The 13,874-nt window shown below is 38.5% G+C and overlaps 2 protein-coding genes across 2 annotated transcripts; one reads left to right on the top strand and one right to left on the bottom strand.

Moving 5' to 3' along the window:
* Positions 1–11,550: 11,550 nt before the first annotated feature.
* LOC112516151 (ras-interacting protein RIP3-like) lies at positions 11,551–12,581 on the bottom strand. Its single transcript, XM_025123172.1, has 2 exons — positions 12,561–12,581; positions 11,551–12,312 (listed from the first exon to the last, which is right to left on the bottom strand). Exons 1-2 carry the CDS (start codon positions 12,579–12,581, stop codon positions 11,551–11,553), a joined length of 783 nt encoding a protein of 260 aa, XP_024978940.1.
* A 37-nt stretch (positions 12,582–12,618) lies between these two features.
* Positions 12,619–13,756, top strand: LOC112516149. Its single transcript, XM_025123171.1, has 2 exons — positions 12,619–12,659; positions 12,790–13,756. The coding sequence occupies exons 1-2, from the start codon at positions 12,619–12,621 to the stop codon at positions 13,754–13,756; spliced, it is 1,008 nt and encodes a 335-aa protein (XP_024978939.1).
* Positions 13,757–13,874: the final 118 nt, after the last annotated feature.

Raw genomic sequence — 13,874 nt, 5'->3', positions numbered from 1 at the left:
TTTGGAAATGAGAGTTTTTCAAAGGATGTGGGGTATTTATATGAGGATTTTAAAGAAGGAAATGGGCTGGCCTCTAAAGTCCCAAACCCAAATAAAACTTTTATTTTTCTTAATATGAATGAACCCACTATATAATTTACCCAAACATAAATAAAATGACACTATTAATTCCAAAACTCCACCTTTTGATAAATTATGTGGACATTCAAATGGGACTTTTGTATTTTAATTTAAAATTTTATAATATCAACTTTATTTTATTTGGAGCATTACTAAAATATTTGGCATTACACAAGTTAACTTTATCGGTTACCCGCCGAGGCATGATTTTTCAAACTAAACTTGGGAACTAAGTCAGATGAACTCTAACCACCATGACTAGATCCTAGTAAATTTATAATTCTAAATAAAGGATTTATAATAAGGTGCTAATCTGAGGCTCAGAAATGACGGAATGTCACATGACACCAAATTCAAGATCTTCCGGTATCAGGAATAATGGGTAGCCTTCAATGTCTTCAAGTTCTTGGTTTGGTCTCTTCAAGTTAACAATATTTTGATTGCTTTCAAACCCCATCTGAACATCGATAACCGAAGATAACTTTAGGTGACATTTGAGATAACGCTTTATCGCTTCAAGGCCTAGGACCACTCCTTCCTTTCTAACTGTCTGATTTCGAATCTCATGATAGAGATTCTCTAAATCTTTGAGGAAAAGATTTGGGAATTCAGCTTTAATGAAAGTCCATACATGACTGTCTTGTAGGCTTTATCGCTTTACTGGGTACCAGAATCTGACGAGTTTATAGGCTTCAATATTCTTGATAGACACAATCCAATGCCTGGTTCGTACTTGACTGATTGGAAGGTGTTTGGCTTTCAGGAAGTGTTTGTATTCAATGCAATACTCACACGTCTTCTTGTGAATACCAAATATCTTATCACCACTTAGTGCTTTTCGATGACGAATGAAGACGGCAAAGTAAATGTCTTTAAGGTACGACTCTCTAATTCGTTCTTTGTCGAACCCTGGAACGTTAGCTTGTATTACAAACAGTTCATAATTTTTCGTGAATATTTATGTTGGAACTTGTACCACCCGTGAAGTATTGGAAACACCTTGAGAATATGCAGTAGGATGTTCAAGAGTTTGTTGATGTTCAAAACTGAATAGGGAAAATAAGATCATCTTCATTGATAATTGCTTCAAAGTCAAAGACAATATCGGTTGAATCATCAATAGTGTCAATTGCAACTCCATAGTCCTAAACTCCACCTAGTTTTCTAAAAAACACTTCATTGAAACCCACATTAGCTGACAGATCCAGTAGCAACCTTGTTTCTACTTGGAGACCGCCGACTTTTCAACCATTGGCTTAATCACTAGATCTATAGCTTCAATAACGTCTTGGCCAGAAGTCCGTTCACTCAAACCAGCCTGAACCAGACTTTGATATCTTAGTTCTTTAGAATCACTCTCTCTAGAAACACCTACAGCACCATTTAAGGACTCAGCCAACCTCTGTTTCTTGTTCTCCCCCTTGTGGTGATCAGGATCATCCTGATCATCATGTCTTCGTTTGAGAGAGGTGGCTTGAGCATAACATGAGTTCTCCAAAGATGATACCCGTTTAGAGAGGATATCAGTTGAATTCTGCATATGAGATAGGCTTCGGTATTTATAGAAATTGTAGAACTAAGTTTGGAAAAGTTAGAAACTACAATGCTATTGAAAGCATTAAACTCTATGGCCTTAATGGTAGGGGTTTCTTCAATCGAATGACGTAAAAGTCCAACTAAATCTGCATCCGCCTGATCTGAAGATTGAGTAGATAGAAGTTTAGCATAAAGTAGAGATTTTAGCTCAACCACTGATTGATCCAACTCCCTCGAAGGTTCAGGGGCAGGCGGTGGCGACAGAGCAGAAACTTCTTCAATCAGTGGACCTTTTCCTTTCAGCAACCTTTTCAAACTAAATATTTTTTTAGTAAAAGCGTCCTGAACAGCCTTTAGGGCGTCGTCCAAGTATTCCCTCGACACGAAGTCGGGTAACCTAACACCTGGATCACTTAGATTACCAGTTGAAACAACAGTTGAATAAATTGTTGTGCCTAAATTCTGTGTTGGCAGAATGGTAGCACTTGTAGGACTTCCGACCGGTCCTTGTGGAAAGTCAAAGGACTCCACTCTTGTCGTTCTGGCTTGTTCATGAAGAACAACAATTTGAGCAACAGATGCTCTTGACTCCTGTTTACCTAAAGAGTATATCGGCTCTAGAATCGATTTCACACCCCGCTTAAGCGGAAACACGTTGCATAACAGGTAAGTATTTCATAGCTCCATTCGATAGGTGTCACTATTAATTACATAAACCATGAAAGTTTACAATTTCATAACTTTGTTGTTCACGAATAAAACATTATTTACACAAAAAGAGGTTTCTAAAGCTTGTGAACAGGTATTAATGCAAAATCTTCCAAACTTCCATTCTTACTTAACTTCCTGAAAAGCATGAAACACAAAACGACGTCAATTACAAAGAGTTGGTGAGTTCATGGGTTTTTATATGCATAAAATATTTACAATGCATAAATCATAACTTGCAAACTTCTACATAACATGCACATTATAAATGTAAATTTCTCCATCGATGCTTAAAACTTGAGACGCTATAGAGCCTTACCTGACCAATATGCCCCATTAGTTTACGAACTACCATAAGTGGCCTGTTCACTCACTTAGGTACCACGGTTTGTATCAGTACTACTTTAGCGGTGGCCCATTCGCACACAAGAGTAGACTTATGTAAAACTTAGGTAATGTGCACCTTTTTCTAGGTGGGACTGTCAACACAATAGCGGCTATCCACGATTACCATCGGGGACGTGCCCGAGTTAACTAGTAGCGTATACGGAAGGAGACTTTTTGAAATATCCTCTCAAGCACATCAATTTACCATTTATAGACAGTGCAAATAAAATCAGTTTTTCATGATTTTTCACAATATTCGACTAAACAGTTCTTTAGTCCGTAAGTTTTACATTTAAACAGTAAAGTTTGCATTATTTCATGCTTTTCCGCCATTTAAAGTAACTAAACAGTAAAAGTGGGGCCGTAAAGAACTCACTAGTTTGAAGAAGAATATCCAAGACTTTTGGTGAAGCTTAGAGCACCAACACCCGAACTAATGTCCTAAACACCCAAAATTCCAATAGTAAGATCACCCATTGGGTCACGATGTAGATAAAGTAAGATTATATCTGATGTAATGCCAATAAACCTTTATGGGTTAAAGTTGATACAAGAAATAACCCATTAATTAATTAAATAAAACGTTTTTGTACAAAAAGTGCTATTTAGACAGATATACAGATTTTGTTCCTGGACTCTTGGTTTCACCAATCATTGTCAAGGAAACCTTCCAAAAATCATTTTACTTTTAATCTTTTTAAAACTACGACAGTCACTGTGGTTAGATTTCTTTTTGTCTAACAGCTTTAACTTTGCTCCTAAAAATTTTATATTAAACATTTAAATGCTCCAAGACTTGATATCCTTGAGTGAGACTCCAGGTAGTAAAACAACAACTAATCAATCAAACTTCAATAGAAATCAAATATTTTGGGTTGAAATTGAAGAAAACAGTTGACAGGTTTGTTAGAAGCAACCTATTTGTTTCAAAATACCATTTTTATTGATTAGATACTACATGCAATGTAATTTTATCCCATTTGCTTGAGTCCTAAGTTCATTGATCATATATTATCATCATTTTCTGGGAACATTTTCATGTCTTGATGAAATAATCTCCCATCTTAGACACTCTAGAAAATTTCAAACCCAAGAAGAAGCAAGAAATATATATATATATATATATATATATAAGAATCATTATTGAAAAGATTGAAAATAAAACCAATCGTAATACATTTTTGCTTATTTTTCATGAAGACTTCAATGTTCTTAAAGGTTTATAGACTCAAGAAAGATTTTTGGGAACTTGGATTCAACTGGGAAGATGAAAGGTTTTAGAGAGAGAGGGAAAAAGGGAAAAGTGATAGTGAAATGAATGATTTTCAAAAGAGTTGGGGTTTTTATATGTTGGTAGAGGGCCCGGCCCATACATGGCCCAACCACTACAATTTTTTATCAAATACCAATAAAATTATTCATTATTAAATCAAAATTCCAAATTTTGTAAAAAAATTTATACATACAGTTGAAACTTTTTATATTTTTAAATTTAAATTTAATAATATCAACTTTATTTATTTTTAAGAGAAATTTTAATACATTTGCATTACATAGGTTACTTTTATCAGTTACCCGTTGAGGCAGAGTTTTCTAAACTATAATTTTTGGGAGCTAAGTCGATTGATTTTCTCATCAACGTGACTAATCCCTAATAAATTAARATCCTGATTATAGGAACCCTTTAGAGATGTTAACCTGATGCTCCAAAACTGACGGATGTCACAGTCTCCCTATGCCAGAAAAATTTCGTCCCGAAATTTAATTCCTCAATTCGTAGCTTTGGATTTGTTTGCGAACAAGTGAGGATACTTGTCTTTCATATAATACTCTCTTTCCCATGTGTACTTCGGTCCGTGTTTTGAGGTCCAATGAACTTTTATAATCGGGATCTTGCTTCGGCTCAACTGCTTGACTTCTCTATCCAATATTTCTATCGGTTTTTCAACGAAGTGTAGACAATTATTGATTTGTACCTCTTCCAATGGTATGACCAGTGTTTCATCGGTTAAACACTTTTTGAGGTTTGATAGATGAAATGTATCGTTAATGGTGCTTAACTCTTGTGGCAAATCCAACTTGTATGCCACTGGTCCAACTCTTTCAGTTATTTCAAATGGACCAATATATCGGGGACCTAATTTGCCTCTCTTTACAAAGCGCATTATTCCTTTCCATGATGAGACTTTCAAGAGTACTTTGTTTCCTTTTTGAAATTATAACGGTCTGATTCGATTGTCCGCATAACTTTTTTGACGATCTCTTGCAGCCTTTAGTCGATCCTTAATAATTACCATCTTGTCAGTTGTTTCCTAAACTATGTCGGGTCTTGTTAATTGCCGATCACCAATTTCTAACCAACTAAGTGGCGATCTGCATTTACGCCCATCTAATGCTTCATATGGCGCACACTGAATACTGGCATGATAGTTGTTATTGTACGCAAATTCAACTAACGGAAGGTGCGTATCCCAGCTTCCACCAAAATCTATGGCACATGCATGCAACATGTCTTCCAATGTCTAGATGGTTCTTTCCGTCTGTCCATCCGTTTGAGGGTGATACGAAGTACTTAAATCTAACCGTGTACCCAGCCCTTCTTGAAGTGATTGCCAAAATTTTGAAGTAAGTCGACCATCTCTATCCGATATGATGGAAGAAGGTACCCCATGCCGAGTGATGATTTCATTTATGTAAATTTGAGCCAGCTTCTCCATCTTATAATTTTCTCGAATCGGCAGAAAATGAGCAGATTTCGTCAGTCGATCCATAATTACCCAAATTGCATCATGCCCTTTCCTAGTCCTGGGTAACTTAGTTATGAAGTCCATCGATATTTGTTCCCACTTCCATTGGGGAATCTCAGGTTGGTGGAGTAGACCAGATGGTTTTTGGTGTTCAGCCTTGACCATTGCGCAAGTTAAACACTTATTCACACACATGGCAATGTCTTTCTTCATTCCCTGACACCAATAGTGTTCCCTCAATTCCTTATACATCTTATCTGCTCCGGGGTGAATTGAATATTTTGATCGATGGGCTTCGTTCAGAATTATGGATCTAAGATTACCAATTTTAGGAATCCAAACCCTATTTCCCAGATAATTTACTCCATCAGCCTTTAGTTGAAACTTAGTTTCCATGTGGTGTAGGGTCTCATTTTTCAAATTCTCTTCCTTCAATGCCTCTTTCTGATCTTGGAGAATTTGTGCTTTCAAGCTCGTGGTTACTATTGCTCCCAAAGCTCGTACCCTTGTTGGCTTCACTCTTTCCTTTCTGCTCAAGGCATCAGCTACTACATTAGCCTTGCCTGGATGGTACTTAATTTCGCAATCATAATCACTTAGCAGTTCAATCCATCTTCTTTGCCTCATATTTAACATTTTTGATTGAAGATGTGTTGAAGACTTTTGTGATCAGTGAACACTGTGCACTTGGTACCGTATAGCTAGTGTCTCCAAATCTTAAGTGCAAATACTACAGTTCCCAATTCCAGATCATGCGTAGTATAATTATTCTCATGCACTTTGAGTTGCCTTGAGGCATATGTAATGACTTTATCTTTTTGAATAAGTACACACCCCAATCCTTGATGTGATGCATCGCAATACACCACAAAGTTTTTCAAACCTTCTAGTAATGATAGAATAGGTGCATTGTATAGCCTATGCTTGAGAGTTTCAAAAGCTTCTTCTTGTTACTCTCCCCAAACAAACTTCTTGTCTTTTGAGTTAAAGTTGTGAGTGGTTGCGCAATTTTTGAAAAATTCACAATTAATCGCCGATAATAGCCTGCCAAACCAAGAAATTGACGAATTTTTGTCGGGGTTTTTGGGATTTCCGATTTCTTAATGGCCTCAATCTTCGCAAGGTCTACATGAATTCCTTTTTCATTAACCACATGACCAAGAAATTGTACTTCACGAATCCAAAATTTGCATTTGGAGAATTTTTCATACAATTTCTGGTCCTTAAGTAGTTCTAATATCAATCTTAGATGTTGCTCATGATCCTTCTTGCTTCGTGATAAATTAGTATGTCATCTATGAAGACGATTACAAATTTATCCAGGTATGGTCTGCAAACAGTGTTCAATAGATCCATGAAAACAGCCGGGGCATTGGATAACCCGAATGGCATAACCAAAAATTCATAATGACCGTATCGGGTCCTAAATGCTGTTTTAGGGATGTCCTCTTCTCGAATTCTTAATTGATGATATTCGAATCGAAGGTCAATCTTTGAAAAGTATACGACACCTTGAAGTTGATCAAATAAATCATCGATCCTAGGAAGAGGGTATCGATTCTTTATAGTCAACTTATTAAGCTCCCTATAGTCAATGCACATCCGCATCGATCCATCTTTCTTCTTGACGAACAAAACTGGTGCACCCTATGGTGAAAAACTGGGTTCTACAAATCCTTTATCTAACATCTCTTGGAGTTGTCCCTACATTTCTTGCATTTTTTATGGGGCCAGTGGATATGGTGCTTTTGCTACTGGGGCAGCCCCAGGAATTAAGTCGATACCAAATTCGACTTGTCTAGGTGGGGGTAATCCTGGTATATCCTCGAGAAACACTTTAGGGAACTCCCGTACTACAGGGAAGCCTTCAATACTTCTCCCTTTAACCTTCTTATCTATAATGTGTGCCAAAAATGCAACATAGTTCTTCTTTAAGTATTTATGCATCTTCATGCATGATACTAACTTAATTTTCTGATCGAACTGCTCTCCTTGAATTATAAGTGCTTCTCCTCTTTCTTGGGGAATTCGGATAATCTTTTCTGAATAGACTATTTCAGCTCGATTTTTGGATAGCCAATCCATGCCTATAACTATATCAAAACTTCCTAGCTCAATTGGAATAAGATCTATGCTAAAATCTTTCTGAGCTAAGCTCAAAGTGCAGTCGATGATTATGTTGCTGGTCCTAACTACTTGACCATGGGCAAACTCTATTATATAACCTTCCTTCATCCTTTGCGATTTTAAATTGATCTTTGGCCTAAAGTCTAAAGATACAAACTTCTATCGGCTTCTGAGTCAATTAATACTGATGCAAATTCGTTATTTAGGAGAAATGTACCTATAACCACATTAGGATCATGCCTGGCCTCCCTTGCTCCAATTTCAAATGCTCTCCCCCGAGCTTGACTTTCTGAGTTTCCTTGATTGACTGGTCGGGCTTGATTAGCATTTGTTCCTTGCTTTCTCTTTGGACATACATTTCTCATATGATCTGGGCTCCCACATTCAAAACATAATCGCCTTTGACAATCTTTTGTGGAATGGCCCCCTCTGTGGCACCTTTGACAAATAATGCAATTTCCCTAATGCGGAAACTTACATTTATTGCACTTAAGCTTGCTTCCTTGATTTACCACTTTAGTCTGAACCCCAAAGTTTCCCACCGTCTTTCTCTTCTTGCCGATCCTATCTCCGAATCTTTGATTTCCCAGTTCTTATACCTTCGTTTTTCCTTTATGAAACTCTCCAAACCGGATTGCATTATTGGTGAGTTTGGTTGCAATGTCTATTGCCTCCTGAAGGGTCTTCGGGTTTGCCGAGGTAATATTTCCTTGGATTTCTAGAGATAATCCCCAGATATACCTCTCGATTAGTACTTCCTCAGGTGTCACCAAATGTGGCACTAAATTGGCTAACTCATGGAATCGAGTAGTGTATGCAGTTATGTTTTCTCCCTTCATTTCAAGATTCCATAACTCAAAAACCCTAAACCCCAAGGAAATTCATTTGCATGAATTTTTTCTCTCTCTACTTTCTCTCTCTAAAAATTTTCTCTCTAGCTTTTTCTAGTTTTTGGGTTGTTCTTTGTGTTTTTTGTTGCTTCTATGGATGATTTTTCTCTTTCTTTGGACGAATCAATGCATAGGAAAACAAGGAAAAATCGTGTTTATTCCATTCGTTACATGTACAAGAAAAATGGCCATCTTTTTAGATCGTCTCGTGTTGATCGTCTAAAGATTGCTTTAGAAAAAAGAAGAAATGGAGTTCTAGACAAGTGCAGTTTTCTTCCTTCCGGTCCAAGAAGTCCCTTGATCGCTAAAATTGCTGGTTTCATGCTTGGTAGCTAGGATCCTTCTGTGGAGGAGGAGTTGATGAAAAAAAACGGGAGCTCTTCTTGTAAGCTAAAAACCTCCAACCATCGTATACTCACTGCTCTTAGGAATGCTAAAGGTAGGACTGTTTCGTGTGGTAAATGTGTTACGGGTGAAGATGAAAAGGAGATTATGGCCTCCGTCCAAGATCTGGGCATCGTTACTTCTGCTCATACCTCCCAAGATGCGAGCATGTTCATCCTCGTTGAAGCTATATGTAAAAATGATGTAGTCCAGACCCATCGTGACAAGTTCTCTAGTCCTGCTATGGAGATTCATGAAGAGTGTCCCTCAAACTTACCTTGGCTCGCGGTTTCTGTCTCTTATAACAAGGAGAAGAGTGGGAGAATTTCTATTAAGTCTAATATGCATCATTCTAACGACCTGGCCTTTAGCCATCCTAAGTATATTGCTGAGAAAGAAATTATTTTCTCCCATATCGAAGCTGATCATGTTGATGGCTTGCATTCTCATTCCAAATCTGAAGCCTCAAGCTGCTCTCTATCGGCTCGGTCTACTACTCTTCCTCCATCGTCTTCGTTACCTGCAAGCTGCTCGGAGCGTGGCCAACCGTTAGTTTCTCCAACGGTCGAATTTTTGAATAGTCAACAGACTTCCCCTTCTACTCTTCTTTTTGGAAATATAGTGTGCTCAGAGAATAAGGATGATTTTTTGTCCTTTTTTAATTGCTATTCTCAAAAAGGTGATGGGTGGGTGAAGAAGTCGTAGGCTTTACAGCTGTGGAAAGGAAAAATATTAATTGCATGGCCGTCAACAGTGAAGAAGAGACTGAAAGGGGAAGGCGGGTGCAGGCAGGTTTAATGAATGATGGTACGGCTGAGTGCTTTAGAGATGATATCTTACTTTGTCCATTGGGTAAGAGATCTCAAAAGATTATTTTATTAGAAAAGGATAAGGGCTCTAGTCCTCTAGATGTGGACATTGGTCATATGGATATTGACCATAGTGTCCAGGTGTCCTCTTGTTTGGTTGAGTTTGAAGGCCCTCCTAATACTACTAGTTCTAACTCGACTGGAAATCCCATTTGCAACGAGCTGCTTGAGGATCCTTTGGATCTGGATGATGGGCCCCTTGGTTCTCATTTAATGGAGGTTTGCTTGGACCAGAGAAAGAAGTTAGACTCTAGTCCGGTTGAAGGAGAAGCCCATTTTTCTCCTAGCTATTTTATGGAGCCACATCATTCGGCTAATAGCCCTAATATTGGCCCAGTCTCTAGCCCAAAGCCGGATGCTAATTCCTCCTCTTCGCTGCTGGGCCCAAAGCCTCTAAACCCTGCTGTTGATTCTAGTCCGGCTCCTGCAGGCCATTCTCGTTCTAGCCCAAAACCTGTGCCTGGATTTTCTCAAACTGTTTTGCAAAGAGGCCCAAATCTTGCTACCTCTAATTGCATCCCAAAGAATCTAGTGGACTTTTCATTTGCTAACCAGGCCTCCATTCTTGGCCCAGCTCCTTCCAGCCCAGGTAAGTCTTCAAACTCTTCCCCCCTGTTGGTTCTAATAGTTGTCACTCTMCCCCCCCCCCACCCCTCACAAATTAATACTCACAATCTCAGCTTAAGTCTAGGCGTCTTAATTCCTCACCTAGTTCGCTTAAACTATTTCTCTGATACCAACTTGTAACACCCAAGATAAAAGATCAATTAAATCGAAAATATCTAACCAGTCTCGGAAACTTGAATTAAAATTTACCCAACAAAGTAGAAGTATAGCGATTACAAACAGAACTGAGAGGGTAATTAACAACCTATTAATCTAGATTATTCTAAATCCAGATTAGAGTYGGGTGTTTCTATCAATCTCCAAAAATATGCCGGAACTCCAAAAACACGGCGCTCAAAAGCAACAAAGGCTATACTACAAAAGAGCCTTTTAAGAACCGACGCTCCTCTCAACCCTTTTGAACCCCGTCGCTAAAGAACCTGATAAACAAGTCACATCAAGAAAAAGTGTTAGGCTTACGCCTAGTGAGTCCAACCAAAATAATCAAACTAAATAACCATCAGGAGTGTGTGTGCATATAAATATATATATATATATATATATATATATATATACGAAACGTAACCATGAACGATACAAAATGTACACTATGCTCCAAAAGAGTCTCGAGGTGGGGCTAAAACATCCGAAGATGACGGGGGAGACCCGATTTACCGCTAATCATGATGGAACACAAAGTAAGTCATGGATCAACGTTATAGAGCATCACTTATCGGTATAAAACCTTCGACATCAACCTAAACCAGTCATGTAGTCGGTCGTGATCATAAGCTCTTTATCTCGGAAATTACATAATAATCACAATGCCTATTTCCGAGTGGAAGTGAGAGGATGATTTGGAAATTACATAATAATCACAATGCCTATTTCCGAGTGGAAGTGAGAGGATGATTTGGAAGTTACATAATAATCACAATGCCTATTTCCAACTTATACCATCCCTCACAAAACAAGTAAAACGACAATGCACCTCTTGGTTCAATGCAATCCGGTACGGTACTTAATTACGGTGCCAAAAACACCTTAGTGTTCACTTATCCGGACGATTCCGGGTATATCCTAGCTCAAGTGCGATAACCCCTACTTGCCAATAAAAACTCCAAAATAAGGGTATGAGTGTTTTAGAGCTAAACGACCATAAACTACGGTACTTAATTACTGTTGTTTTGCTGCTGTTTTGTTGCTGTTTTTGCTACTGTTTTGCTGCTGTTTTGTTGCTGTTTTTGCTGCTGTTTTTGCTGTTGTTTTGCTGCTGTTTTTGCTGCTGTTTTGCTGCTGTTTTGTTGCTGTNCTGTTTTGCTGCTGTTTTGTTGCTGTTTTTGCTGCTGTTTTTGCTGTTGTTTTGCTGCTGTTTTTGCTGCTGTTTTGCTGCTGTTTTGTTGCTGTTTTTGCTGCTGTTTTGCTGTTGTTTTGTTGCTGTTTTTGCTGCTGTTTTTGTTGCTGTTTTGCTGCTGTTTTATTGCTATTTTTGCTGCTGTTTTTGCTGCTGTTTTGCTGCTGTTTTTGTTGCTGTTTTGTTGCTGTTTTTGCTGCTGTTTTTGCTACTGTTTTGCTGCTGTTTTGTTGCTGGACGAGGAACAACGGAAACGCAGGCAGCCTAGCTGCTGCTGTTGGTGCCGAGAAACAACGGGAAGCAGGCAGCCTAGCTGCTGCTGCTGGTGCCGAGAAACAACAGAAAACAGGCAGCCTTTGCTGCTGCTGTTGGTGCCGAGAAACAACGGAAAGCAGGCAGCCTTTGCTGCTGCTGTTGGTCGTAGTTCCAACGATGATGGGTTGTTTCTCTATTCCTCCAAACAGCCGGCTCCAAGTGTGGTGGGGTTCTCGATTTCCAGCCGAGAAATGGTGTCCCCCTTTTCTTCTTCCTCCCTTCTTCCTTTCCTTTCTCCTTTCCTTTCCCCTTTCACTGCTACCCCCTTCCTAAAAAATAGATTCTCAYTTCACACTTTACATGGAGGTCAAGATCCTCCATGTAAAAGGGAAGACTTCTAGAGAAAAGGGGGTGAGGCATAGAGTAGGTTAAAGTTGCAGTACCCCCCTCCACTAATTTCTTAATTTTAAACAATTCTCCCAAGAATTCAGAAGGGGCACACTTCCCTAAAATAGCCTTATATAAAAACTACATATATATATATAATATATATATATATACATATATTCCTATATACTTCACAAAGAAGGATTTTCATAAAAAAAATAAAGTGTTTTTTGACAAGGAATAAATAAATGAAGACGCAAACCTTAAAAATTAAAGGGAAGGATTTCAGGTGCGAAAACCTTGACGTGCACGGAACAAATATTTTGAGAAAATCTCGAGTGTTACACTAATGCTCATAAATTGCATGATTTAAAATCTAAAAAAGACCAATACTCCTCTCCCTTTTATGTTAATTCTAGTTTATTTAAAGATAAGGACATTGCTTTTAATGCTCCTTCCTCTCCGCTTAATCTCAATGCTCAAAATGATGGTAAGACTAGTTTTAAATCTAAGACCGTTTGGAACGGTAATAATTCTACTATCCTCCCTAACTCCTATGCTCATGTGATTAGTGGGTCTAAAAAACATGCTAATGAAAATTTTCGTTTTATCCCTAACCTAAATGAAAATGTTAACTCCCCTATAGATATTCCTGTTTCGGTTGTCAAAAAAAGCTGTGAAACGTATGCTAAAACTTTATGTGGCTATTTTGTTGGTAAACGACTCCCATTCCCGGTGGTTCGTTTTTATGCCTCTAAATTGTGGTCCCAATATGGCATTGAGGATGTCCTCTTAAATGGCCATGGGATTTTCTTGTTTAAATTCAGTTCTACTGATGGTATTCAAAAGGTTATTGACAATGGCCCGTGGACTTTGAAAAATGTTCCTATTTTCATTCAAAACTGGAGGCCGGGGCTAAATTTGAACTCTAATTTGCATGATAAAATTCCTCTATGGGTTCGTATTCATGATATACCGTATGATGCGTGGAACGATGAGGGTCTCAGTCATATTGCCAGTAAGATAGGTATACCTCTTGCTATGGACTCGTGGACGGCTAATATGTGCAAATATGCGGCCGGTAAATCGGCTTTTGCTCGGGTCCTTCTTGAGGTGCCTGTTAGGGACAGTTGGATTGAGGAGGTTAAAGTTCGTATCCCGGACCCGGATACTCTTTCTATGACAATGTATGCTCTTCGTGTTGAATATGAATGGAAACACCCTATGTGCACTGAGTGTCATATTTTTGGTCATTCTACTTCTTGTTTGAATGCTATATCAAAATCTGATACTAATGTGGCTTCTACAAATGAGCAATCCATTTCTGGCAAGAAAATTATGATAAATAGCGAAGGTTTTCAGACCCATGTTCTCAAGCAAAGCTAAAAACCTAAGGCAACGATGCCCATAGTGAGGAAGGAGTACAAGAAAAAGGAGACCCACCTGCCTACTTCGAACGGGAAGCAAGTGGGTGCAAAGATGAAAGAAAAGATGGCGGCCCCCC

This window comes from Cynara cardunculus (assembly GCF_001531365.2).
Source record: "Cynara cardunculus var. scolymus isolate 2C chromosome LG 8, CcrdV1, whole genome shotgun sequence".
NCBI classification, from domain to species: domain Eukaryota; kingdom Viridiplantae; phylum Streptophyta; class Magnoliopsida; order Asterales; family Asteraceae; genus Cynara; species Cynara cardunculus.
This window is presented reverse-complemented; position numbering and strand designations above follow the sequence as displayed.

Coding starts and splice junctions, on each gene's coding strand:
- LOC112516149 (XM_025123171.1), top strand. CDS start 12,619: ATGAAGACGCAAACCTTAAAAATTAAAGGGAAGGATTTCAG. Junction 12,660..12,789: donor ATTAAAGGGAAGGATTTCAG/GTGCGAAAACCT, acceptor TGTTAATTCTAG/TTTATTTAAAGATAAGGACA.